Below are 24,563 nucleotides of genomic sequence, written 5' to 3'. Positions count from 1 at the left end.
GTGCAACTAATGCAACTCGCCTCTCTCCTTTGCTTTTTTTCTTTATTCTTTTTGCAGGAGCTGCGCTTTTGCAGGAGTGCCTTCTTCCTTCGTCTCGACAGGCCAGCTCATGATATCAGCGAGCAGGTTCCCTTTCGATGACACCCCCCTCTGTACAGCGTGCACGTGCAATTTGCAGAGCGAATTCACTTGTGTAACTTGTTGCATTGTACATATAGGCTGTTGAGTTGGTAGCACCCCACAAGTTATAGACGCATGGGCAGAAATGCTAGTACTTCCTGCGAGTCATGTGGATGTCGTGTGTGTGCGTATGAGAGGTTTTTACCGCTAACAGCTCCAATTCAGGCCAGTGTGGCCGCAAGGTATGTCCGGTCTTCCTACAATTACCAGAATGGTGTGCGAATCAGTCAATTGTTGCTTCGCATTTGCTTCATCGCCGGTGCACCCATCGGCACCTCATGATCACTGGGCACCCTTTGATGTGTGCTTTGCTTCCTCGGTGCTTTTGACAGATGTTGCGAAAAAAAAAAAAAGAAACAACTCCGTGTTTTGCGTGGTTGTCTTTCGCTTCGTCGTCCTTTGAAATTTTGTACATTTAGTTCGTGTTTGCCTGGCTGTCGCTGGCAATGCGTGCCGCACGCATTATCTCGTGGCGAGAGCTGAGCTGTCTGTTTGTTTAAGCTTCTGGTCATCCTTGGGAGAGCCCCACATATTGTCCTCCGAGCTCTGTGTGTGCAACAGCACTGACGTATAATGCATGCCATGAGCAACTGTGTTGTTTATGCATCCTCATTCTCCTTTGTCTCTTCCCTTGTCGTCGAGATTTAGTCGTGTTGGCTTGCTGCTGAAGGCAATCCTGTCAGTTATGGTTGTTTTGCAATAATATATATATATACATATATATATAAATATATACATACACTTATTATAGATACAAATGGCTGCGTTGAGAAAGCAACAGTCTTGGCTCTTTTGCCTCTGCTGCCTTTATTTCTTTTTAGCCTTCTTCTTAAGCTTCCACATGTCTACACTGACAAGCTGCAAATCAATCTTTATCGAGCTCAGTGTATTTCTCTGTCTTCATCTTCCTATGATGAACTAAATATTAGCCTGGAATGCCACGCTTCCATCATGGAAAAATGGTTATCAGGCACGCAGTTCTTGGCAGCATCTCAATGCTTGAGACAATTATTAAATAATAATTAAAGCTAACGACTCTAGCATACAAGTGAAGCACAATCATGAAAGCCAGGCGCTGGTATGAAGGCTTCGACTTTGTTAGTTCATGTAATGTGCCAACATGGCTGGGATACATTTACGCGAACCTGAGTTTCCAGCTAGCAAGTAGCCATGTGTGAGCATTGTCGTCTTCCTTCCTATGAAGGCTGGATAGCTCTTGAAAGGTTTGGGCCGGTATTTGTGTTTGGGAATGCAAAACTATGAAAAGAAAGTATGCAATGAAGTGTGTACATAACACTGAAAGTACATAGTACACAACACTTTGGCTCATCCCCTCCCGGTTAAATGCAAGGACTCTCATTTTCAGTTTCTTCAGATTGGGTTTTTACTGAAGTACTGTTGTTTACGGTCAAGACTGCAAATGGAGACTGCGTGTTCGGTGCTTTTTTTTACAACTGCTCTGCAGAACATGTTCAAAAATTGCAGTGATCGTAATTGTACAAGCAGATTTTGTGAACTGAGGGATTTTGAAATGGATGTGGTGCTTAGATTTGATGCATCGCAAGCGTCAGCTAAGCAAGATGCTTGGTTTTACTGCTAAAAGCAAAATGGGAAAATGTTCTTGCGCTGCTGGAAAACTTTGCTTTTTTTTATGGAGACACCAAATGCAAGCATGTTTTTGAAATGATTTTCTTTATGTTGAGTGCTGTCACTTGCTTTGTGCTTCTGGCCATGTGCTTGGTGAATGTGCACACGTCATTGTTGTCTCATGACACTCAAAAACTCTCTTAAAAAGTTTCTTTCAAGATTATGATTACCCTGCCTAGGACGGACTTTAGAATGCACAAATACAACTATTTTCAAGCATGACTAAGTACTGCCTGCTGATGCACCAATGCCCAAATGTGCCGTATAGACAAGCTTCTAAAACCTTAGCATTTTCCTACGCACATGTGTACAGTTTCAGCATTCCTTCTCTGCTGCTGCTAAGCAAAAAAAAAGTGCCGTACTTATGGCTTTTTTTTTTGTTCGCTAGGACTGCACAGTTCATATCCATGTTATCATTAAAGGCTTGAAACTTAGTTGTTTTTAATGTGCGTGTAATTGTAACACAGAGCATTGGTTGGCTTCTGGTGAAAACCCATTTGCATCCGTCACAACCTCGTTGGGCATAAATATATTATCACCATGAAAGCATCAGCCAAGGGACCAAGCAGTGATCATCCCATACAGAATTGATAAAAGCTCAACAGACTACCCCTGAATAAGGTTTAAAAAAAAAATGCATGTACTAGTGAGAGCATGCAAAACGTACAATGTCATGAATAGTACTTGGGGGCCTGAAATGGCATTCAGAAGAGTACTAGGAGTACTATCACATCTTCGATAGCTCAGATTAAGCTGTCATATTCAAGAACCTTTCCTGTCGCTCCGCCGGGACTGCTGTGTTGAATGCCAGTGATGATGTTCAGGAGGAATGTGACACAGTATTCAGGGGCATATACTGAGTAATAAAAAACAAATGGGCCATTTTTGCCCACTGGCAGCAATAGCTGTCATCGTTGTCCAGAACTTCTGACAAGGACTCTTGTAGGACTTTTTTTGTACATTGCTGAGATGTCTATTAAAAAAATGTTTTTATGGCTGCACATTTCTGTCATGTTTGTGCTCATTTTCATTTAATGAGATGGCAAACAAGGTTGACTCTGTGGGTCATCAGCATGCGACACTTGCACCAGCAACAAGCCCGAGCTGGCGGGCTAGGAACAGTCTCTCGTTATTCTTTTTTTCCTTTTCTGGCTGTTGCCACGAGTAATGGGAAAACAGATACGTATAAGGATGGCCTGTCTCTCCCGTATGGTCAGGGGCCTGTTGCCTTCCAAGCAACTTGTCAGAGCTTGATCCACCAGGCTTGTTTCTAATGAGAGTCGATAAAACGACCGAGTCTGGCTGAGTAATGTATCGTCACTATTACACTTCACTACCTGTGCCATGTACTTGTTTCCCCATCGACCAAGTGTAAGTTCACTAGGACAAGACCTGCCAGGCGTGGCCACATTGGCCTGACCCTTGGCGAGGCACAATCCACGAGGCTCACCTCATTGGAACCCTAACAACCACGTGGAGTTTTGTGAAGGGTCCCTGAAAACATTATGTGCCTTGAGTGAACAAGCGCAGCATGCAGGGCATGTGCTCATGGCAGGCTTGGCTAAATATTACTGCCCTTTATTATGCAAGGGGAGCTATGAGGCACCAATGAACTTTTTTGTCACACTATTTGGCAGTTTGGCTATGGTGCAGTGACCTGAAGTTTTCAAATTGGTCAAATGCACCTAAGTTGCTTTGTTTGAGCCATTTCATTATATCTTCATATTAACTTGATGACAGACATCTAAGAAGAGGCTGCCCCTACCATGGGCAAGCTCAGGCTGGCATGGCAATGTGTCCCAATTCTTAATTAGCTGCAAGTACAGTAAAATGTTAATGGGCTTTGCTTAGTATATATTTCATAAGGCAAAAAAAACTGCAAGAATTTGTTTATTGCAAAAACAATTACATTTTGCCTGGTGTTGTGAAAGGGGGTTTTTCAGGTCAATGTTGAACAATGTACGAATTCGTGGTGACCACGCAGTGCTAAATGCCTGGTCATGTTTTGCTTGGAGACGGACATTAAACACATAGTAGATCTCCATGGGGGCTTTCTGCGAAAGTAAAACTTCATATCTATCACTCTGTAATGGTAGACAGGTTTGCTGTAATGAGGTTTAATTGCATGTGCAGTGTACTGCCATTGGTTGCACAGGCTGTGGTGTGATGCCATGACAGGTACCCACATAGGTTTGCATCCCACAAATACCTGCATAAGCTAATTATTTTGCAGCAAACTTAAGACAGACACTGAGGCAAGGGCCATCCAAAACCTGAGAGTAAAATTGACCTGTTTTGAGTGCTTACAGCTGGACCGTTACCATCACTTCACCTTTGCTAAAACTTCTCGCAAGAGAACGCTCCTTGAACAGTGCCTTGGGGCAACCAGTCAATAACAAGTAATCTTTATTAAGCATGGTTCAGGGCCCTTTATTCTAGCTGGAGTGATGTTGTAATGTAGCAAGTTGATTTTAAGCATGAATTTGGGCAGGGATGATGGCAGTGCGTGGTATAGCCTACAACTGAATGACGGCGTGTGGCAGCAGAGAGGGCAGGAAAATGGCGATCTTGATAAAGCCAAACAAAGTGAAAAAGGGTTGAGGGGGAGGGAGCCTCCGGCTAGCGGACTGAGGCTCCCCCCAAACCCTTGTTCACTTTGTTTCGTGTTAATGTGTGGCTAGAGCTGTCTTAAGTGAGCCTGTGCCACAGATGTAAAAAGTCATTCTTAAATCAGTTGACTTAGCAAGGCAAAAGAAGAACTCGTGATTTCCTCTGCATCAAAATGAATTGAGCTGGGCAAAGCAGGGCAGTTGGTCAGTACGGGGTGCCACTTCACGGCCGAGAGTCTGCATGCTGCATAAGTCGCCGCTATTCAATAATGTGTGAGTAATGACCCATGCATGGTTTTGTACCATTGAATAAAATCTATAGTTCCTCTTCTATGCTTGGGGAGAAAAGGTTTCCTTCCAAAGGCAGCACTACAGCTTTGAGAGGTGAGTGCAAGCTTTGATTTTACAGCGATAGCTGTTAGGCGCCCGTCCCTGGCTTTCTCGTCGTCGGCCTAACCGGTTACGCTGGTCAACCTGGGTCACGTAAGCCTACGGGTGGCTCTGTTTGGAACAGCCGCCTGCCAGTGCAGGGGTGCATCATGTGACCACTACACCAGCGGCCATGTGACTAAATGCCTAAACAGCTATCGCTGAATCTCGTGTTCCATAGTTGTAACCGTCCTACAAGACTTTTTATTAGACTTGTCCAACACTTATCTGCAGGCACGTGAAGCAGTGCCTGTCAGTAGCCTGTGCTGAAACTAAGCATGGAAAGTAAATTAATGGGCATACTACAGAAAAAAACCTATAGCGACGGTTCACTGTGCCTTATTATTACTGAGAACTTTCAGAATATTCAGCACTTTTGTTTACGCAATTTAAATGTATGCCTTCTGGGAGACTGACGATGTTGATAGGCTCAGTTTGGTTTCCACTGCTGTAAAACCTCATGCACTTTCATCAACAAGAATAGACTAAGAACGACCTAACTGGTTCTGATTTGTAGAACAATTAATTCCCAGTTGGGACCAACTGGGAACTGTTCCAAAAAATAGTTGGGATCAGTAAGGATGTTAGGAGAGTTTGGGATTTAATATGAATTCCCAAACTTTCTATCTCATTCAAATGCTTTCAGCATGTAAAGCACTGTGAACATGAAGTGAATAAGGGAGCTAGGGGCAAGCCTCGGGGAGCTTGCCAGCATTTCGACAGGAGTCCTCAGTGGGGGTGTGCGAATATTGAAATTTTCTAATACGAATCGAATACGAATATGAAGAAAAAATGGCTTCGAATATCGAATCGAGTATCGAATATCTGTTCAGCACAAAAAATAAATTCAGAAAAGATAAACAAGCAAACATTGTTGCTTCAAAATAGTGTATGGCTTTTGCAACTGAAATACACAAAACTAGTGCCTGAGCACCGCATAAAAAAAAACATGCTGAGCGCAGAAATGTACACTGCCTAATTGAACAGTATAACAGTATCCAACCTGTAATGTGATCAGGCAAAATAAAATCGATAACATGAAAAGACTGGAAACAAAAATAACATGATGGCTAGTAAAACCTCATTAATTTGGAGTTCAAAGAACCGACAGAAGTGCCCGCGTCATTCGAAGGTCGATTTATAAAATGCCCCGCAGCCCCGAAAAAAAAACTACCGAAAATGCGGTAGTCTTATGAGACGACTCTATCGTGCAATGCAAACACCTGTAATCCCGTGACGAGCACTGAGTTTCGGCGTGCTGGAAGACATCGCGAACGCGTAAGCGAGATGGGAACGCAGTACATTGACCTCGGAATGCGACTGTTTCTAAAAAGGAAAAAAAAAATGACCAGCAACGCGTCAGCCAGCGTCTGAAAGTGGCACGGTGCTGAGATTGTACTACTGGCGAATGCGCGGGCCGACAGTTGCCATTGCCACGGGCGAATGGCGAAGCTCAGAAACCAAAACTACGCAGCCAGGTTATTTTTTTTTTTTACTATAGTGACAGGGGCACTCCGAACGTTGTCACGCCTGCAGTTACGGCCACTTAAGAGGTGCATGGGTTACAGTGCACCATGCAATAGGCGGGATTTTTACAGGATCGCTTGCCCTGTTGTGACACCTCGACTCGCCCCTTCGGGAGCCTCACGCGAAATTCCGCAAGTAGGCTTTCCCGCATAGCGTAGTTGACCAAAACAAGATGGCGGTGGTCACGCTCAGAGAGTTAAGGTGACAGAACGAATGCCATGGGTGTAGACATTAATTAGATAACATATTACGGAAGAATATAAAAAATAAACGAGCTTTCGCGTTGCAATTGTTAGAAGCGGGTCGTCCCCCATCTTGCTCGCAGCACGTGTGGTATGTGGGAAAGCCCACCTGCGGAATTGCGCACAAGGTCAAGCCCAGCGGCATCGGAATAAACGATGGAGAAGAAAGAGAACAGGGTCTTTATACTGTTTTCCTGGAACTTTAAACACTATATTCAGATAATTTGCTCAGATATTGCGCTTTTGCCACAATCAAATTTACGAAAGTCGGCGCGGTATACGATCGCTATTAACGAATATCTTTTCCCGAATACGAATATGAAACATATGCGATTCGTATTCGAAATTTCGAATATTCGCACACCCCTAGTCCTCAGTGAAACGTAAAGTTGGCAAGCTCCCTGAGGCTTTCCCCTCCCTTGTTCACTTTGTTTTTGCAAAAGACCCACCTACCTGCCCTCTCTTTAACAAAACACTGTGAAGGCAAGATACAATTAGAATCTGGAAAATGCACTCCCCAAAAGTTATATTACAGCAAGCCTTAAAGCTGCTGCAGAGATTTGTTGATGCAATCTTTACCTGACCGCGTTGGCAAAAAACAGATGTTTATTATATTTTGATCATAGGCTTGTTGAGTTATTGAACTTATTCCAGAAACATGTGCACTCCGCACACTCACTCCCAGATGGATTTTTTGAGAAACACCAATTACACGCTGTTCTAGGAGTGCTCATGCCTTAATTGGCCATGCTTGAGCTGCGTTTAAATGCGCATTAAGCCACTGTGCAAGAACATGATTCTTCCACCATGCATTAAATTCATGACCCTTCTCGCTACTTCGGTGGCATGATCCAGTTCTTCTTTTGCCCCAAACTCGACACTGCATGCTTGCTGAATGTCTAGTCACTGAGTGAGTTAAGCATGATTTTTTTTTCTTTACCACAGCAGCTCAAACACAGCATTTAATCATTAACAGTTCTGCTTACTTAAGCCACAGCTGTCTATACTTTTCATTAAGGGCATCTGTACAACAGCTGAAAGTTGAATTTTTAGACCATGGCTGTAATGTCACTTTATATTGTTTATAGGCTCATTTGAACTAATGGGAGAGTTCACTTCAGAGTTCAACTTAAGTGAAGTCTCTCATCATGACATGCGGCAGTGAACCTACGGAAAGCATCTTGTTGCGTCCCTCATAGTCCGAGTCACTTTGGGATGTTAAGCCCGCATAATCCAGAAAGCACCTTGTCTTAAAACGCAAATTACGAACCAGTAGCTTCATAACTGGCATTATGCAGCCTTTTTTGTGATAACGGCACAAGACATTTTTTGAGGTTGGAGGTGTTGTAGTTGTAGTAGTAATGTGTGTTGTAATGAAAATTTATGTCATACCAGGAAGTAAATCATTCATTAATGCACAATACAATATCAGTGCACCCATATAACAATTAGCAAGCAGTAGAATACTTATGCAACCGCATTTGCAAATTTACAAGCATGGACCACATGGGTACCAGGCCTTATGGTTTAACTACTGCAAAATGCAAAGCCTTCTTTATGTTTACTGACTAGCAGATCATGCCCAACTCAAATACATTGGCCAATTTGCCTCAAGCAGTTGAGAAGCAAAGAGCTTGTTGGGGGCACCGTTTTCAGGAACAGTTAAAACACGAAAATTGATCGCACATTTCCGAGCCAAAGGTTCAGCAAGTATTGCAAGGTCCGTGTGTTTCAGTACTCCAGACTCAGTATGCACGCAGAATGTTTGGTTGATGTTACATTTACCGGTCTTGCTTCATCGGCAGCCAATCAGTTGCACTGTGATGTGCTCTTGTTATCTGCAGCCATCAGGTATGTAATTTGTTTTTTTTGGTGGCCATACTAGTAAAACTGTGATACTGCCATACACTCAGGTGCATAGGTTTCTTGACAGTGAGCCTTGTGAAGAAATTACATGTCCTCAAGGCTTACGCCTGAAGCGTAAAACTTGAATGAACAGCCTGAACTATGCTGGCCTGAACCGATGTGTGCAAAAGCCTGTTTTAAGCTGTGTGCTGTCAGGGAATTCTGTTTCACAATAGCAGCCATGGTTCAAAGAAAATTAAGACCGATTGTATACCTCTTTAACCTAGCCTACTCGAACATCCATCTTACCAAAACAAGTATGACATCACAAGCATATGAGTGTCATGACCCTGGTCTGTATCTCTTTGTGTTACAGCACTTTCAATGGTAAACAATACTTCTCACCAAGCTTCTTATTGTAGCACCAGAAAGACTGATCCAAGCTGAAATGGAGCCACTTGAAAATTTGATATTGCACAAAATTACTGATGCCTAAAAGTCGCAACAATCTAGCTAAAAAACTCAAGTCATGGGTTGCAACTATCAGGTACAATGACAGAGCAGTAGGCCAGTCATACCACCAAACTTAACTTGTGATTTTATTGCAGAACTGCGGGTATGTGCACAAATCACAAGTTCTCATATTTTACCCCTGAGATGAAATGAGAAGCAACGAAGTGTAGTGTGATGAGCCTTCAGACAGATTATAGAAGCCGTATCGGGTTGATTCAACAGCTGACAACTTGTGTGAACCGTGATGTATTTATCCGGGAGGTAGCAAACATGGGTCACGACGATTCATCATCTGTCGTGGTACCAAACAGACTCTCAGAAGAATTGATGTGAGGTGAGGCGTCACTGCTGACATGGTCACTGTATGACGAAAACAGCTCGTCTTCACTCTCAACACTGCCTTGTTCATTCCGCACACGCGGCTGGCGAGAGTCTATGCCACTCTCAAAGCCGTGGTCGATAAGCCGCCCTTTGTCCTCACCACCTGTTGCGGCCGGCTCACTCACATCCATCAGATCGCTGCTGGAATCCCCGAGCGCTAACAGGGCTCCCATACACTCTCTCAGCTCAGTGCAGGGCTTGGTCAGCACAGCGATGCCCTGTCTACAGAACCTGCTTTCCAGAACGACCCACCATCGATCCCGTGCCGTGCCTCTGCGGACCGTCAGTCCGTTCAGCCGGACGTGCGCGCCGACCGGCAGCGCGGCCGCGACGCGGGCCCAAGGCCGCGCCACACAGACGGACACGAGCTGCGGCCCGAGCGTCGCCCACGCCGAATCGTCACGGCGGACGAGCGTCGCGCTCGCAGGCGGCCTCGGCGATTGCGAACCCGCCAAGAACTCGGGACGAGTGCCGTCCCAGACGGTGAGGAAGACCCTCGGGTCAGAAGCGGCGTCGACGCAGTGAACTGCCACCACGACGCAGGTGACGTCAGCCGTGCGCAGCTCGGCCAAGCACGCCAGCCGGCTCTGCGATCGTGCCTCCGAAGCGAGAAGCGTACTCGTTTTGATACTTCCCGATTCTTCCTGCTCGCGGAGCCGCGAATACCACCTAGCGAGCTCAACGATAGCGTCGGTCTCGTCTTGGGCCGGAATCGCTAACTCTGCACTGGAGAACATGGAGACAGCCTTGAAGCTCTCGCCTCGGAGGTCGGCTCTGAACACGACGACGTCTTTGCAGAAAGCGATGGCGCAGGGCGTCTTGCTGTACGAAAGAACGCTCGCGTTTCGAACTCGCAGCACGTCGCCCAGTTTCAAGTGGCACACGGTCTTCAAACGGCAGTTTCTGATACGACAAGCTCGAGAGGCGACGGACGGGTCAGCAATGTCGACCATTACAGACTTTGACTTTATGTCCACTTCGGCGGCTCTTCGGACAACGCCGTAAAAACTGAAACGTTGTGACATGGTAAACTTCTCATTCAACATGCTATAGATGACTCCATCAAAATATTTTTTGCCAAGCAACTTCCGATCTTCGCAGAACGGCGGAGGTCGTGAAACTCGCCATATCTTTTGGCACAAGTTCCGTTCACGTCCCAAAACGATGAGTGGCGTACATGCAGTAGTTTTGCTGCTCGTAGCATGGGCGGTTCGGTCTGGCTCAGTTTGAAATCCCGACAAAACAAGTCTGGAACCCACGTTCACATTGCAAGACACATCGTGAGAAAGCTGGCCGAAAATTAGCGCCGAGAACAACTCTCCTGTTTCGGGCTCTTGCAGGTTTACTTTTATTCGCGCTGCGTAGGGAGCAGTTTGGTCAGAAGCAGCTCCAGCGTAGTGAGGGTGAAGAAACACGACGCGCCCAACGACGTATGCATAGTTGTAGCTTTTGTACTCCCGCAGGCAGCTGAGAAATGCCCTCTGAATTTCTTGAGGAATCTGCGAAACTGACTGCACTGACTGCATGTTCTGTAACTCGCGGTGAAAGACACGTTTAAATCTACCTCTGTGCACCACATGATGCACCACGTGGGCCAGCCAGGCGAATGGACTACAACGTGAAACGCTGCGCCGGCGGCGCTCTGACCAAAGTTGCAGTTTATTTATTATTAACTGCAATGAAATAAATTTATAAGTGCACTTTTTATGCGTGCGTGGATTGTTGTTTTTTACTCTTTCTCAAATGTTCATGCTACGTGCTGTTTCGCGTTTTCACTAATTTGCTCATACATGACGTCAGCATAGGCTGCGTGAAGCGTTGCGTTGTTTCGAACAGAAGCGATTGCGGTCTTTAGGAGGTTTACTATCCTTCGCAATCCGCTAGGATATTTATATAGGTTTTTTAAACGGTGCTCGAATTAAATGCCTGCACGGTCAAAGCTATAAAATGGTGTGCGTTTTGCGTCCACCAGGCCAAAATTAAAGGGCCTACGATATGACGAAAAAACATTATCGTTCCCCCACCTTGAAAAGGGTTCGCCTCGATCGGCGCTGCTTAGTCGAGCTTAAGTAGGGAGCAGCGCGTTCGCTTATTTGTTGTTCGCAAGTTGGAGGAACGACCTAAGCGTAGTACATTAATAGAGCTAGCTGCAGCTTGCATTTGTAGGCGTGGAACATTCGCGTCTCCATGAGACCGCAGTCGATCGTTTAGGCCTCGTTTCTCGGCTTTTTCAAATCCAACATGGTGGAAGCGGCAGAGCCCCGGTGTATATCGCTATTGTGAAGGACTCTTCCGGAGTGCCCGGCCATGGATACGTGACAACGGCCTGCGCGTGCCCATCACCGACCATCCAGGATGCGAGGATCCGAAGAACGTTCTGCGCGTTCCCGGACCAAGGTGAAGGAGAAGGCCCGTAGCCCCGAGGAGAGCCGCCGGGTAAGCAGCAAGTCTCGGCACTCGTCGCAAAGCAGCAGCCACCGAAAGCACAAAAAGAGCCACCGATCGCACCGACGAAAGCATGCGACGCGCGACTCGGACCGAGCCATCGTCGCCACCAAGCCGCTGGTCGAGTACGACGACGTGAGCTCGGATTCGTCGCTGTTGTCGGACGACGGCGGCGGAGCGGGTGCCGAGCACTTGTACCCGGCGTCCCCGCAGCCTCCACCGGCGTCCTCGTCGTCGAGCCGGCACGGCACCGACCGAGCGTCCGATCGGGCCGAAAGTAGCAGCAGCAAGCGACGGCACACCTTGCGGCAAAAGGCAAGCGACACGAAGGAGAGCAGTAGTTCGTCGCGGTCTTCCAGCCGACGCAACCACAGCGAGCAGCGGCCTCCGTCGCCGCCACCTCCTCCGCAGCCGCCTTCGCGTTCTTCGCGGGACTATTCGACGTCTAGCGGGTACTACGACAGAGATGTGATGAAGGACTACTCAAGTAGCCGAACGTATATGAGTGCGTACAGGGAATCGGGCGTGTTGGACCCGTACTACGGTGTGTCGGACTCGCACGGCGACTGCTACAGCGGTCGCTCGAGCGGCAGCCGAAAGCGGTCCCTGTCGCCAGACCACCCGCGTGCCTACAAGAGCAGCAGTGCCCGCAGCCCAGTGAGCTCGCCTAGCCCGCCGCCCAGCCGTTCGGCGAAGCGGCGCAAGTCCCCGGCCTCCGACTCGCGCGAGAAGGACCGGCCGTCGAGGAACTACTCGCCCAACAACTCTTCTAGTCTGTACTCGTCGTCTCGTAAGACCGCGTATTCGCGGAGCCGGAGCAGGAGTCCTATCAGGTAAGTTTAAACCATGCCCGACCGATTCATTCTTGGGAACGAGGCATCACTTGTGTTCGTGCAAACTGGCGACCTGTTAGTCCCTTGCAAGTCATTTCGTTCCACACACCTACCAGCCGGGCTGTTGGAACGTGTGTGTCACTGAATGTCAGTTGAGGCAACAGGGCGTATGTAGGTACTTTTCCACGGCACTGCGCGTGACCACGGAAGGATTTCCGTGTCGTCCGCGCCGCGTCGCACTCTCGATAGGTTCATCGCGCATCGACTTTCCCCTTTGCCCGCGCTAGCGGTCTGAGGTGTAGCAATTCGCATGAATTTGTTTTTTGATAAAGTTATGAATTTTGATTGTCCCATAAGCTTGTATACAGGTGGTCTTAGCGCGCAGCCAGTGACACATATCTGTTGTTTGGCGTTTACCCACTTCACCCCTAGCAACAGTTGCCTATTCCTTTGGAGTCATTTACACACAGATTTTTCTTTTGCTTTGCGTACTAATCTTAACTGTCTCCACTCGTTGCCAATAACCTCTTCTCATCCATTGGCCTACCCCTGCAAATGGCTTGGCGACCTTGAATTTTGTAATGGAAGTTCATTCTGATCCTTTTGAGGGCAGGACAGTTCCAGGTCCGGATTGAAATAAGATTTGGATGTGGCTGTGCACTTGTCAAAGTCACAAGTTCCTCGTGATATTATCAGTTCCATAGTTGGTTTGTTGCTCTGTTCTGTGGCTGTCTGGGCATGTCTGTTGCTATTTCACTAGCAGGGTGGGGTATGGAATGTTTCTTGGTTTCGTTGCATAAGTCTGTGTTCAAGAGCCACATTAGTACATGTTCAAAACATCAACGCCCTAAGCGTTTGCCCCATGAACTCCATGAAATGCTTCTTAATGGCTGTGTCATTCATATGCTCACATGCAGTCATATCTGCACTGTGGAAGTGCACTTTCTCTAATGCCTTGCACTTGGTTTCAGCTGTTGTAGCTTTGCAAGTTCTGCGTTCCTTGATTTCTTTGTTGGACTCTTGTTAGTGCCTTTTCAACCTCCTCTGCTATTTGTTGATTTACTAACGTTGTTCCGCAGAAACTAAAATCACTGCTTGCTTTTGTGCTGATGCACTTTGCTAAAATTTTGTGCCTAATGACATCAGGAACTGTGAACTGTGTTTACAGCACAGCAAGCAGTGGAAAGCAAAATGGTGGAGGCAACATTGAGAGACGATAAAGAGAGCAGAATGGGTTATGTAAGAAATGCAAGTTAAAGATATCCCACCACGGCCAACCACAACAACTTTCAGCTGTCATGTTCTGTGCAAGGGACTCGTGCTGCTTCAATGACAGTGAAGATGATTTTAGTGAGGGTTGTTACACTCATCTGCTGGTTATAAGTAGGGGTTTGACTTTCCGGTTGAAACAAAAAAAAAAGAGAGATGAAAGTACGCTGAATTCAGTTTTCGAAATTCAGTTTCAACCGAAAAAGGTAAGTATTCTTGGTATGCAAGGCATAGCTAGCTGGCTATTCAATGTGAGTTACACTAAGTCAAAGTTGAAATGAACTAGTTTGGGAAGCCAGGGGCATGATGTGACGGTGGAATTGTTGGTTATGGAGCACAGTTGTGCGATTCTAAGTATTCCTTTGCTGGCTTACATGCCTCTGCAGACCGGAAAGCATCACCTCCTCGCTGCCTTCTAGTTAAGCACTGTTTGTTCCCGATCATCACTTACTTAGAGCTGTTAATCGGTTAAGTAGGTTTATCAACTGCATGTAGGACACTTGACTGAAAACCGCCCTTGGCCCTCGCGAAGAATATGGGATTGAACGGCAGTTCCATCGCTGTCATCAGCACGCAGACTACGTGATGCCTCGCCGTCGCGCACAGCCCAGCGCGACAACCCAACAACCTAGTTCTTTGAAGCAAACTTCCACTTCCTTTTTTGTCTGCTGGCTGTTTCATTTGTTTAGAGTTGTTCTTTTAATGACGATAGCAATTCCTTCTTCAAGCACATTTGCACGTTAATTACTGGTAAATAAATTTTTCAGGATGAATTAAACACCGAGATAGAATTTAAGTGGCTTTTGACCACACACAACTGCTACATTGTCACCCGAAAAAGTCTGTTTTTAATCGATGAAAATCATATTTTCCGTAAAAAACTGAATCTGGTGTTCTGAAATAAAAATCTAAAAAAGTTTGCTGAATTTTCCAAAAACAAAAACCGATGATTTCTGTCCCTATTTATAAGGTGGTAGAGACATAGCAGGCAGGCACACTGGCCTCCACCCAGAAAAACATCAAGCATGCAGGGCCACGGCACAGATAAATCACACACTAAGCGTTACTAACATGGCAGTGGTGTCTAGATGCAATTCACAAAGTAGTTGCCTCACCACAAAGTAGCTGAAACTTGGTGGTGATGAAAGGTTACGCGAGTCTAGAGGAGGAGCTTGAAAACCATTGAGAGTTACAAAATGCACTGTTTTTTATGTGAAGAAAGCTTTTAAGAACACCTAAGGAAAAGAGTTCTAGGAGAGCGATTCTGTTGCCAGTCTGCATTGTTGGCCTTGATGCAACTTAGGCCTCCCCTTTTAAGCCCTTGATCTTATTGCAGAATGTCTCATTGCAAGATTTGAAGAAAATCATCAGGCAAAAACTTGGCAGTCCTAGAATACTGAGGTCGCACTGGTAGATCCAATAGTTCACCACTTTGTTGCTATCCACGGCATCTGTAGCAGTAGCAATGCGAATGTTCATTGTGTAGATGTGGCAGTATGCAGAAGGTGAACGTGACAGGTGTGGCAACATATGGTCTCATCAAGAGAGTTGTCTGCTCAAATGTCAGCCATGAGCTATTGAAACGCTATGTGTATTTGTTGAGAAAATCAACGTAGGAATGAACTGAGCGAGCTGGAGAGTGGCTATGGGGTACATGTCGGCTGAGAGCAGAGACCAGCTTTGATTTCTAGAAAAATGCATATTTGTTTATTCTTTGTCGCATGCGCAGCTATGGTCACGGTATTTTGTGGCTGAGCTCTCAAGTACATTCGGTAGCTGTCATTAATTCATGCATGCTCCAAGGAATATGAACATTTTCACGGGCTTGCGTAATTTTTGACCGACATGTGGGCGCATCCAGGTACACACCATTAGTTCAGCAATGCACTGTTTTTTACATGATAGGCTCTTTTAGGGAAGGTGTAATAGGCTGTTGGGAAGCAACCGAAAAGCTCCTGGGAGGATAGGAGGTGGGTGTGGTAGATACGTGTACAGATATGTGAGGTGTGCTCATTGATTGCAAGTGAGGAAGCTCCTTAGCAAGAACTGCACAGAGTTGGCAAGAGTGTTAGTTCAGCATGCTCGGGTTAGGCTGAGGGGTTTACTAGTTAGCGCATTGGCAACACAGCTATGGCACGCTGAGGATTCAGTGCCGTTTAGCATCTGCCCAGAAAGATGACCTAAGAGACATAATAAAGCACAGATGTACACCTTCACTTACAAGCTACAGCAGTGAGCATTTCAGTTTCTTTCTGTTTTAATTTGTAGTGAATTTAAAAGTAATGCAACCCCTTGGCTCTTGAAGGTAGCATTGTTTGCTTGATTGCTTGCCATCCTGTGCTGAGTACAGTGCATTTTTCTGAAACCACATTCTCAAAAATTTTGACGAGGACCATCAAAATTTAAACAGATTTCACGCAGCAAATGGCTACTGTTCCAGAAATGCAGTGGCATTTTCTGTGAAGAGCCAGGAGCACAGTCATACAGCCTTGTATTTATTTATTTCAAAATACTGCTGGCCAACATATTTGCCCATGTTTGAGGGGCTATATAGAGGAGAGCAAGAGAACTAAATGTGCTGCAAGAAATGGCAGTTCACGAGGTTTCAGACAAAAAGAGATAAACACTCGTTCACTCAGATACTGGTTATGCAGGCTGTAAAGGTGCATAACAGGACCCTAGTCGTGAATAGTATGGTGTGGTGGATGTGTAATGTCTCGTTAAGGCCGAGTTTAGTCTCACTGATTTGTCATGTTTGTTACATGCTGCGAAAAGTCTTTTCACACTAACTAACCCTTGGCAAAAGAAGTTGAAGTTTGAGAGAAGCGATTCTTTGTGATCTTTTGATGAGTGACTGATTCGATGGGAAAATGTAGGTGCCAAGTGCATAACTTCTGCATTTAAAAAAAAAATACTTAGCCTGTATAGTGTACTAGCTTTCGCAAACTTTGGTTAAGCATTTGCACACCGCTGGCAGGCCTTTTGTTTCACTGGGAATGGGACATTTGCTGGAGCCTATCTCCACACGTACCAAAGTGCAGCTCAGTGGATATCCCTGGCATAGCAGCTGCACGAGTCATGTTGTGTGCACACAGTTTCTGGGTTTGAAGTTGCTGGCTGAGCCTTTCGTTGCCTTTGTGAACAAAATGCACTTCTGAGCTTGAGTGCGTTCGTGCTAACGTGGTTGCTGCTTTCAGTAGGAACCACCTGTCATTCATTGCTTTGTTATTGTACGAATGCTGCCCTGCTTTCTTCCTTGTTGTTGTATCTGTGGTGGTATTTAGTCGAGATCCTTCAACGGTGCAGTAGAAAGCTTTCCGGATTTTTAGTCTTACGAGCATTGTGGGACAAGGCCTTGTGCAGAAGGGTCAGCGTGTAAGCAGCGAAGGCAGAACTGCTGCACCAGTTCTGAATACTTTTCGGTACCTGTTCTTTTCTGTATCTTTTTTTTTTCATCTATGGCACCTTGTCCTGGAAATTGTTTTTCTATAAATCGTTCTGCAGTTGTAGGTCAATTTCGGGGGCCCTGGAATGGAGGGGGAGGGGGTGGGGTTATAGTGGTAATAATGCTCATTGCAATTAATTTTTATGATAGACCTCTGTAAACAATCTGCAAATGGTAGGACACACCAAAAAAGCTGTTTGCCAAACCAGTTTTTTTTTTTTTTTGCTCATTATAATTGTTTTGTCAGCATGCAATATAATCGCAGTGCACAGAATTTCTGCATTGATATGTAATAAACCTACTGGTCAATATGTGCACGCTGAGAAAGCATTCTTTTAATACCACAGATACCATCTGAGGCGCAAATTAATATTCAGACGGGGAGTTGTTAGCCTGGGGACTGCGTGATACGGCGTCAATAAGACATACGGTCAGTGTTTTCTTGTGGCTGGTCTATAACCCATACTTTTCGAGATTGTTTTTAAATCTTGCCATAGACACATTCATTAAAGGCTGAATAAATTAGGCGATATTTAGGCAAAAAACATTGTCCTGAAATAGGTTCATGATATATCTGCTAGTTTCTATGCAGTGCCTTCAGGGATTTTTTTTTTTTTTTGCCGTGGAAAGTTGAATTTATTTGGGGTATCTTCTGAGTCGGAAAAATCTATTTGGGATGTAGATTTTATCTAAAACTGAAGAGCTTTTGTCCTACTTGGGCATTAAGCTGTCTTTGGTTTGTTTCTTTAGTTTTGGTGTATGGTATATAGGCTGGAGATCAGCTAGCTTTAAAAACACTGTGCTTTGTAAGAAGGAAATAAACATATTGTGCATTTTATCTTAAGTTTGTATAATTGGCGTTTATTTTGTATGTATGGACAAAAAGTATTACACATGATCTGCAGGTGTGAACCTTTAATTTTTAACTGTTGACCTCGTGCGGTAATGTCTCTTGGCTTGACTTTAAGTAATGGCTAATGACTCCTTAAAGAACTTGGAGCTCCACGTAGTTTTCTTTATTTTTTCCTTTTTTCTGCTTGCTGTGTCTTGATCACAGGTCTAGACGTTCCCGCAGATCCAGAAGCCGGTCACGAAGCCCCCCACCCCAGCGTTCCAGAGTTCGGTCCCGGTCACCTCCCTTGAGCCCCCCTGCTGCTTACCAAACACACAGGCGGCGAGAGCGCAGCCCCAGCTACGAGACCAAGTTCGCCTCCACGAGCCTTGGCGCCGAGTTGCGCAAGCACCGCAAAGGTCGCGAGCTCGAAAAGAGTCGTCACTCGGCCAGCAGCCGGGTAGCTCCGCCACCTCCGCTGCCACCTCCACCCCTTCCACCCCAGCCGCCCGCCAATGGACCCGCCTTTGCGGACATCCCGCCACCTCCACTCCCTCCGCAACCACCCAGTGACACTGCCCACCCACCACCACCTCCACCCGCAGAAGCCCCACCACTCCCTCCTCTACCCCCTCCTCCACCAACCTCCACAGCACCACCCCCAGCAGAAGTTCCCCCGCCACCTGCCCCGCCCTCTTCTGCACCTTCCAAGCCGTGCACGCCACCTTCTGAAGGCTCCCCCGAGCTGGTCTCTTCGCCCGAGGAGTCAGCAGCAGCAGCAGCACCCCAGCCCTCCGGTGGTGGGGACACCAGTGCCCCACACAGCAACAATGGCATGCTGGAAGAGGAAGAGGAGGGCAGCCTGGAGAGTGGGCGGTCATCTGCCGAGCAGCTGCCTGCCCAGCCGAGCCCTGCACAGCCTGTGGCCGCACCACCCCAGCGCAAGAGCATCAAGGAGCTTCCCATGCCACCTGGCATGAAGGTGGAGGACATGATGTCGCCCGAGGCGGCCGAACGGGAGGAAGGGTCACCTCAGTTGCCACAGCAGCAGCACCATCAAAAGCAGGAACAGGAGCTGCAGAAGCATGAAAGCAGTATGACCACCCAGAAAGCAATGGCTGCTATGGCTTTGTGCAGCACCCAGTCTCAGGCAGCAGCGGCTGCCTCCTCCATGCAGGTGTTCCGCAGGCCGAGGTGAGCGCTGTTGATCTTGTGCTAATTTTTTTTTTCCTTTTTACTTAGCCGAAGTCAAACACACAAATGTGTCGCTGCCTTCACTGCTGTTGTTCTCCGACAGCAGTCTGGAGTTGGGCTAGTTGGTGAATAGTAAACATGGCAGAAAACAGTGCGCAGAGACAGGACAAGAAAGAGACGATGCCTCTACATGCCCTTTTCTGCCATATTTATTTTTCCCTAGTTGCAAACAAAACAAGCTTTCAGGTATTCCATAGCGTAGGGTTGACTGTTCTGGTTCTCCTTATAGATATGCCTTTAGTTGGCTCAGCCAGTAGTCTGCTCTGAAATACCTGTTGCCTTTTTATAGCATTTTACCGGTACAGATAGAAGTCCCTGCATGCAGAAAGCGATTTGTTTTTCATATATTGTAGTTCATCGGCATATCACATTTTCTTGTAGTTGCAAGCATGTGCGGTGGAAACAATTGTTTTTCATTCTTATTGCAGGATTCTGAACAAACCTCCTTCTGACGATGACCGGTTTCCGAACTGGGGTGAGCGCTGTGTGGATGTTTTCGACATTGTGTGCCAAATTGGAGAGGGCACTTACGGTCAAGTGTACAAAGCCAAAGACAAGGACACTGGTAATTTTCTATTTCATCTTTGTCACTTTTTCTTCTTTTTCTGCCATAGAAAGAACTTGTACAACCTTGTTCATTCAAGGTTTGTCAGACTGTGGGAAAATTTTGAATCAAGTGATTTTTTGGATTGTCCTTGAATCCTGGTGGCCATTTCACCGTCCCAGACCAGAAGTGGCTCGTGTTGATGGGCATTATTGTACGTGCTGCCTGATGCCATTTTAATAAATGTTCTGTCAAGAGTAGTAAACTAAAAAAATGTGAGTACCCAATGCCTGTCAATAAGCAAATGACCCAGTATTTCTAAATATTTATGAACTTAATCATTTATAATGTAGCATTTTTCTCCAAAGCACATGCGCTGCATGAATGGCATGTTCGTGGATAGACGCTGCTCTGCTCCGGTATCGACATGTTCCATGATCTGTGCATTAGGAGCACAGGTGAAGTTTCCTTGCACTGGGCGACATAGTTCATCGCTGCTTTACTAGAGACCCCCCCTTCAGCCTCATACACGATGATAGGTATGCACAAATCAAGACGTTTGCGGTATACCGCTATGTCATAAGCGGCCACCAAATATATGCGGTTTAATGAAAGCCGAGTCTGGAATTTCTCGCATCTACATCCCAAGTAGAACTTCGCTTAAGCAAGTAAACCTTACCGAGTTTTAGTGTATTTATTCGGCAGCGGCACAGTAGTGCCTTGATAGATTAGTAATGACAGCATGCAGGACAGCGAGGTGCTTCATTACTTTATAGTGGTGCCCCTTTCTTAAAGGGGCTCTGAAACGCCTTTCAAGGAGAGCACATCAACTCACTTAATCACTACATTGTGTTGCCATGGAAACCTGAGCCAAATACACTTCTACACGCAGCAGAGAACCCACAATCACGCGTGACAGTTGGCGAGCCCTTCTCGACCGCTTTTTCAGGCTCACACTCTTCTCCATTGCTCGCACCTGAGTATACAAGTTGAGAGGTGGCTATTGTTTAGATTCTTTCAGACGTCAGGCAGCTACCATGGCCACGGCCAATAAGTCGCCTAGCTCCAGCGGGTCAGGAAGCTCCGCCCACAGAAGTCCTCCGCCGGCCTTCCAGCATGCTAAAAGTGACGAGAGGAGATGGAAAGGTGCTAAGGCACTGAAATTCAAATTTTGACTTCAGATAGTTCAGCTTCTACAAAACTCATTAAAAAAATTCTTGCTGGACAATATTCGCGAAGCAGCGCTATTTAACATCCCATGCATACCGCAGCTTATTAGAGCCCCTTTCAAAGCCCCTTTAATCTTTGGGAATGTAAAATTGCTACCTTATATTGAGTAAGTGCCCCCCCCCCCTGCGTTATGGTCCCCTGAGACAGATAAGGAATGTATGTTCTCAATGAAAGAAAAGGACCGACAAATCCACTCACTTGTGCAGAGTGCTAACGTCTGAGACAGAGTTATGGTGCCACGACTAGCGTGTAGTCATATGCCCCGAATAAGAAAGCTTGGGTAGTTAGATGACATTAGCATTCATGGAAAAAGGTGTTTCATTTTCCTCTGTATTAAGGATGGTTGGAAGAAAATTTTGTTGTTGCGTGGTTCTAGTGTGTCTCTAACTCGCTCACAGATGGGCGGACAGGCAGCTCGCTCGCGAGTGATAAGAAATTTCGACTCTCCGAAAAAAAATCTGTTCGAACTTTTTCTCCCATGTAATGAGCCCTCCCCTCAAATTGAATTCAACTTTTCTGGAAAAAATGTGGGTTCACTACGCGAGTATATACAGTGATACACTATGGCTGTGTTATTGAGGACGCCTTTTGTAGGCAGCATAGGTGGAATAATGCTTGTTTTAAAATTTCACAATAAGCTTCCACTTGTTTCATGATGGTAGCAACCTCGTGTGAGCTAGGCTCTTGTTTCTTGATGGTGTAAAGGAATAAATAAGAGATGCGAAAGAAATTGCTTTCCGGCGTTTGAAAACAGCCGGCGTGAAGGCGGAGCAAAAGGCGGTTGACACACGACAAAAGTAGAGACGAAATTTGCTGTGTTTAGCACTGTAGGTAAGCACAATCCAGGAGTCGTCTGCAATTTCTTTTGCACTTGTGCAGGAAACGAGCTAGAAAAGTTTGCCAGTCACTGTCACTTGAGTTAACTAATTATAAGGTGCGCCTTTATGTGTTGCTTCGTGCACTGAACTTTATTAACCACCTGTTATTTAAATATGACTATGGATTTCTAGTCATGTACATACAAGCTAAAACAATGAGGGTTGTTTTTATCGTTGCACTGTTTTGTAAACAGTGGACAGAATATATGCATTGGATGTAAGGCCCCTATGACACAATTCTCACTCGATTTCATTTGATTCTTATCATCTGTCCATGTTGCTGACTGATTCTAATCACAGCGAGGGCATTAGGCTATTACGAAATGAAAAAAGAATCGGAATGAAATGAAATTTGATTGATGTTGTATCGCCGACCCCTCTTTCCGTGAATAATAAAGTACCTTATTACCATGCATGCTTGCTGTGATAAAGCTTGTCATTACAGGCGCAGTCAGGGACAAAACCCTTTGCATTTGAAATGTGCACGTTGGTAGTTTGGTCAGCGATGTTTTCTTTAATAAAAGGCGCATCATATTTTTTTAGATAGGTCCTAGTTTAGGCAAATCGTCTTTTCAGAAATACAGCAAAAGCTCGTTAATTCGACACTGATGGGACCATGAAAAATTGTCGAATTATTCGAATGTCGAAATATCGAATGAACAACAAAAAATATGAAATTTGCCCCAACATGACATACCTTTATTCGGCAAAGGAGTTTGTTATTGTCGTCTGCTTTTTCGGGCGAATTTGAGCGGCTACAACAGCTGCCAGATGCTCTGCGGCACGCGAACCATCAGGAATTTGTTCACAGAAGTCCTCCAGCACGGACAAGGCTTCTGCGGCTTCTTTCACTGTGCGCTTCGGCGTTTGGGGCTGGTGCTCACAATCGCCACTGTCGGTGCCTGAATGATTTCGTCCTCGGTCAGCTGACCGGTAGTGGCGACACCATCATCGATGGACACGTAATCAGCGAGCCGCATGGCAGAAGGCAAGACGTTGTCGAAACAGCTGTCGTCTTCTGTGGTTGCGGTTGCGTCAGCTGCTTCGGTCGGCAGTTCCCCTACACAGCAGTTCTGTTGCACAAAACCACTGTGCCGAAAGCAGTTGGCAATATCTGCTGTAGGCGTGTTGGCCCATTCATGCGCCAGAATGTTCAAAGCACTACGCACTTGAAAGCAGCACAGTAAACACGCTGGCAAAGCACGCAATAACCAGGAAAGGCGCCTTAGGGTTAAATAACCGCGATTGTAGCAGCAAGAAACACGTGGCAACGACGAGACATGCTGAAGATAGGGTTAACACGATGACTGAAACACGACTGCAAAAGGCAACGAAGCACAAACAAAGACACCAGGCTTTTCGGCCGCTGCTAACCTTGCTTCCCTCGCCCTCTCTCGCACTGCTGATGACGACCTTACGGATGGCCTACGCTGCATTATTTATTTTTTTTTCAGCTTTACAGTAGCGCCGCTCTTGGTGGGCTGTGGAACTAGGTCGAATTAAACAATGCGCGGTAAAACTTGTCCAAATTAACGAGAGTTTGGCTCCATATACTCCTATGTATAATTGTAGGGACCATGCTTGCAGGTCGAATTATCCGATTTTCCAAATTAACGGGGGTCGAATTAACGAGCTTTCACTGTATAGGCTCATTTCCTGGTAAGAACCGTGCTGTCATGATCCAGCAGGCATTCTACTACAACTTTGTGTTCTCATGCGCTCTCTGTATTGCCAGAACCAGAAAAATTGCTGAGTAGCATTTAGTGACTCTTTTATTTTGTTCGAGGGCAAATATTGCAACGGGACGACGGTCCCGCCCACAGGAAAGCACACAGAGTCTGAGAGCCGAAGGAACCCCACCAGTGGCCCCCAATCTTTATCCTCGTCTGCGAGCGCTCCCCGCGCCTCATGTTTATCCGCGCAGGGCACTTGGTCGGCATACGCCGTGCCCTGGGCATTTATGCCTCTAACAATATTCATGTTAACGGCACTCCTAAGGTATATTTTTATAAACTATTACATCACCTGAATGTTTCAGCAAAGTGAGCGCAAAGAAGCAAATGACATGGTTCTGTGTGTATCGATCCTAATCAGAGTAGTTTTCGATCCTATTTATACTCATCAATTTTGTGAAAATCCGCAATACCAGCAGCACTATATAGAGTAGTGGGGCTCGAAACAATGGTCAAAGTTAAGAACAGGTTTTCAAGCAAAAGAAGGTACCGTACTTGCGTAATGAACCCACTTTTTTCCAGAAAAGTTGACATCAGTTTGTGGGAGGGTTCATTACACGGGAAAAAAGTTTCAACCGATTTTTTTTGGAAGGGTCGAAATTTCATATCATACCTCCGTCTGTCTTGACGTCATCATTAAACGCACATGGTCAGAGGCGTTTGTGCCGCTGGTGTTTAGCATCGTTCACTTTGACATGATCCGACAATTTCGTGGTAGCCGGCGGCA

General features: G+C 46.0%; 2 protein-coding genes across 4 annotated transcripts in view; both read left to right on the top strand.

Annotated features, from left to right (window-relative positions):
• Frl (formin-like protein) overlaps positions 1–2,828 on the top strand; it is a 214,246-nt gene extending 211,418 nt beyond the window's left edge. For both annotated transcript variants that reach the window (XM_077658477.1, XM_077658476.1), the window contains exon 27: positions 58–2,828. The gene's annotated coding sequence lies outside the window, so the exon portion shown is untranslated. The remainder of the gene's footprint in view (positions 1–57) is intronic.
• Positions 2,829–11,155: 8,327 nt separating this feature from the next.
• The window catches only part of LOC144125250 (uncharacterized), a 71,181-nt gene continuing 57,773 nt past the window's right edge, over positions 11,156–24,563 (top strand). The window contains exons 1-3 of one of the 2 annotated variants that reach the window (XR_013313355.1): positions 11,156–12,651; positions 18,423–19,391; positions 19,880–20,016. Coding sequence is in view for 1 of the 2 variants with exons in the window: in XM_077658473.1 (XP_077514599.1) it covers positions 11,729–12,651; positions 18,423–19,391; positions 19,880–20,016 (2,029 nt within the window). In the remaining variant the exon portion in view is untranslated. The remainder of the gene's footprint in view (positions 12,652–18,422; positions 19,392–19,879; positions 20,017–24,563) is intronic. The other variant, XM_077658473.1, reaches the window with a different exon arrangement.

This window comes from Amblyomma americanum, chromosome 3 (assembly GCF_052857255.1).
Source record: "Amblyomma americanum isolate KBUSLIRL-KWMA chromosome 3, ASM5285725v1, whole genome shotgun sequence".
NCBI classification, from domain to species: domain Eukaryota; kingdom Metazoa; phylum Arthropoda; class Arachnida; order Ixodida; family Ixodidae; genus Amblyomma; species Amblyomma americanum.
This window is presented reverse-complemented; position numbering and strand designations above follow the sequence as displayed.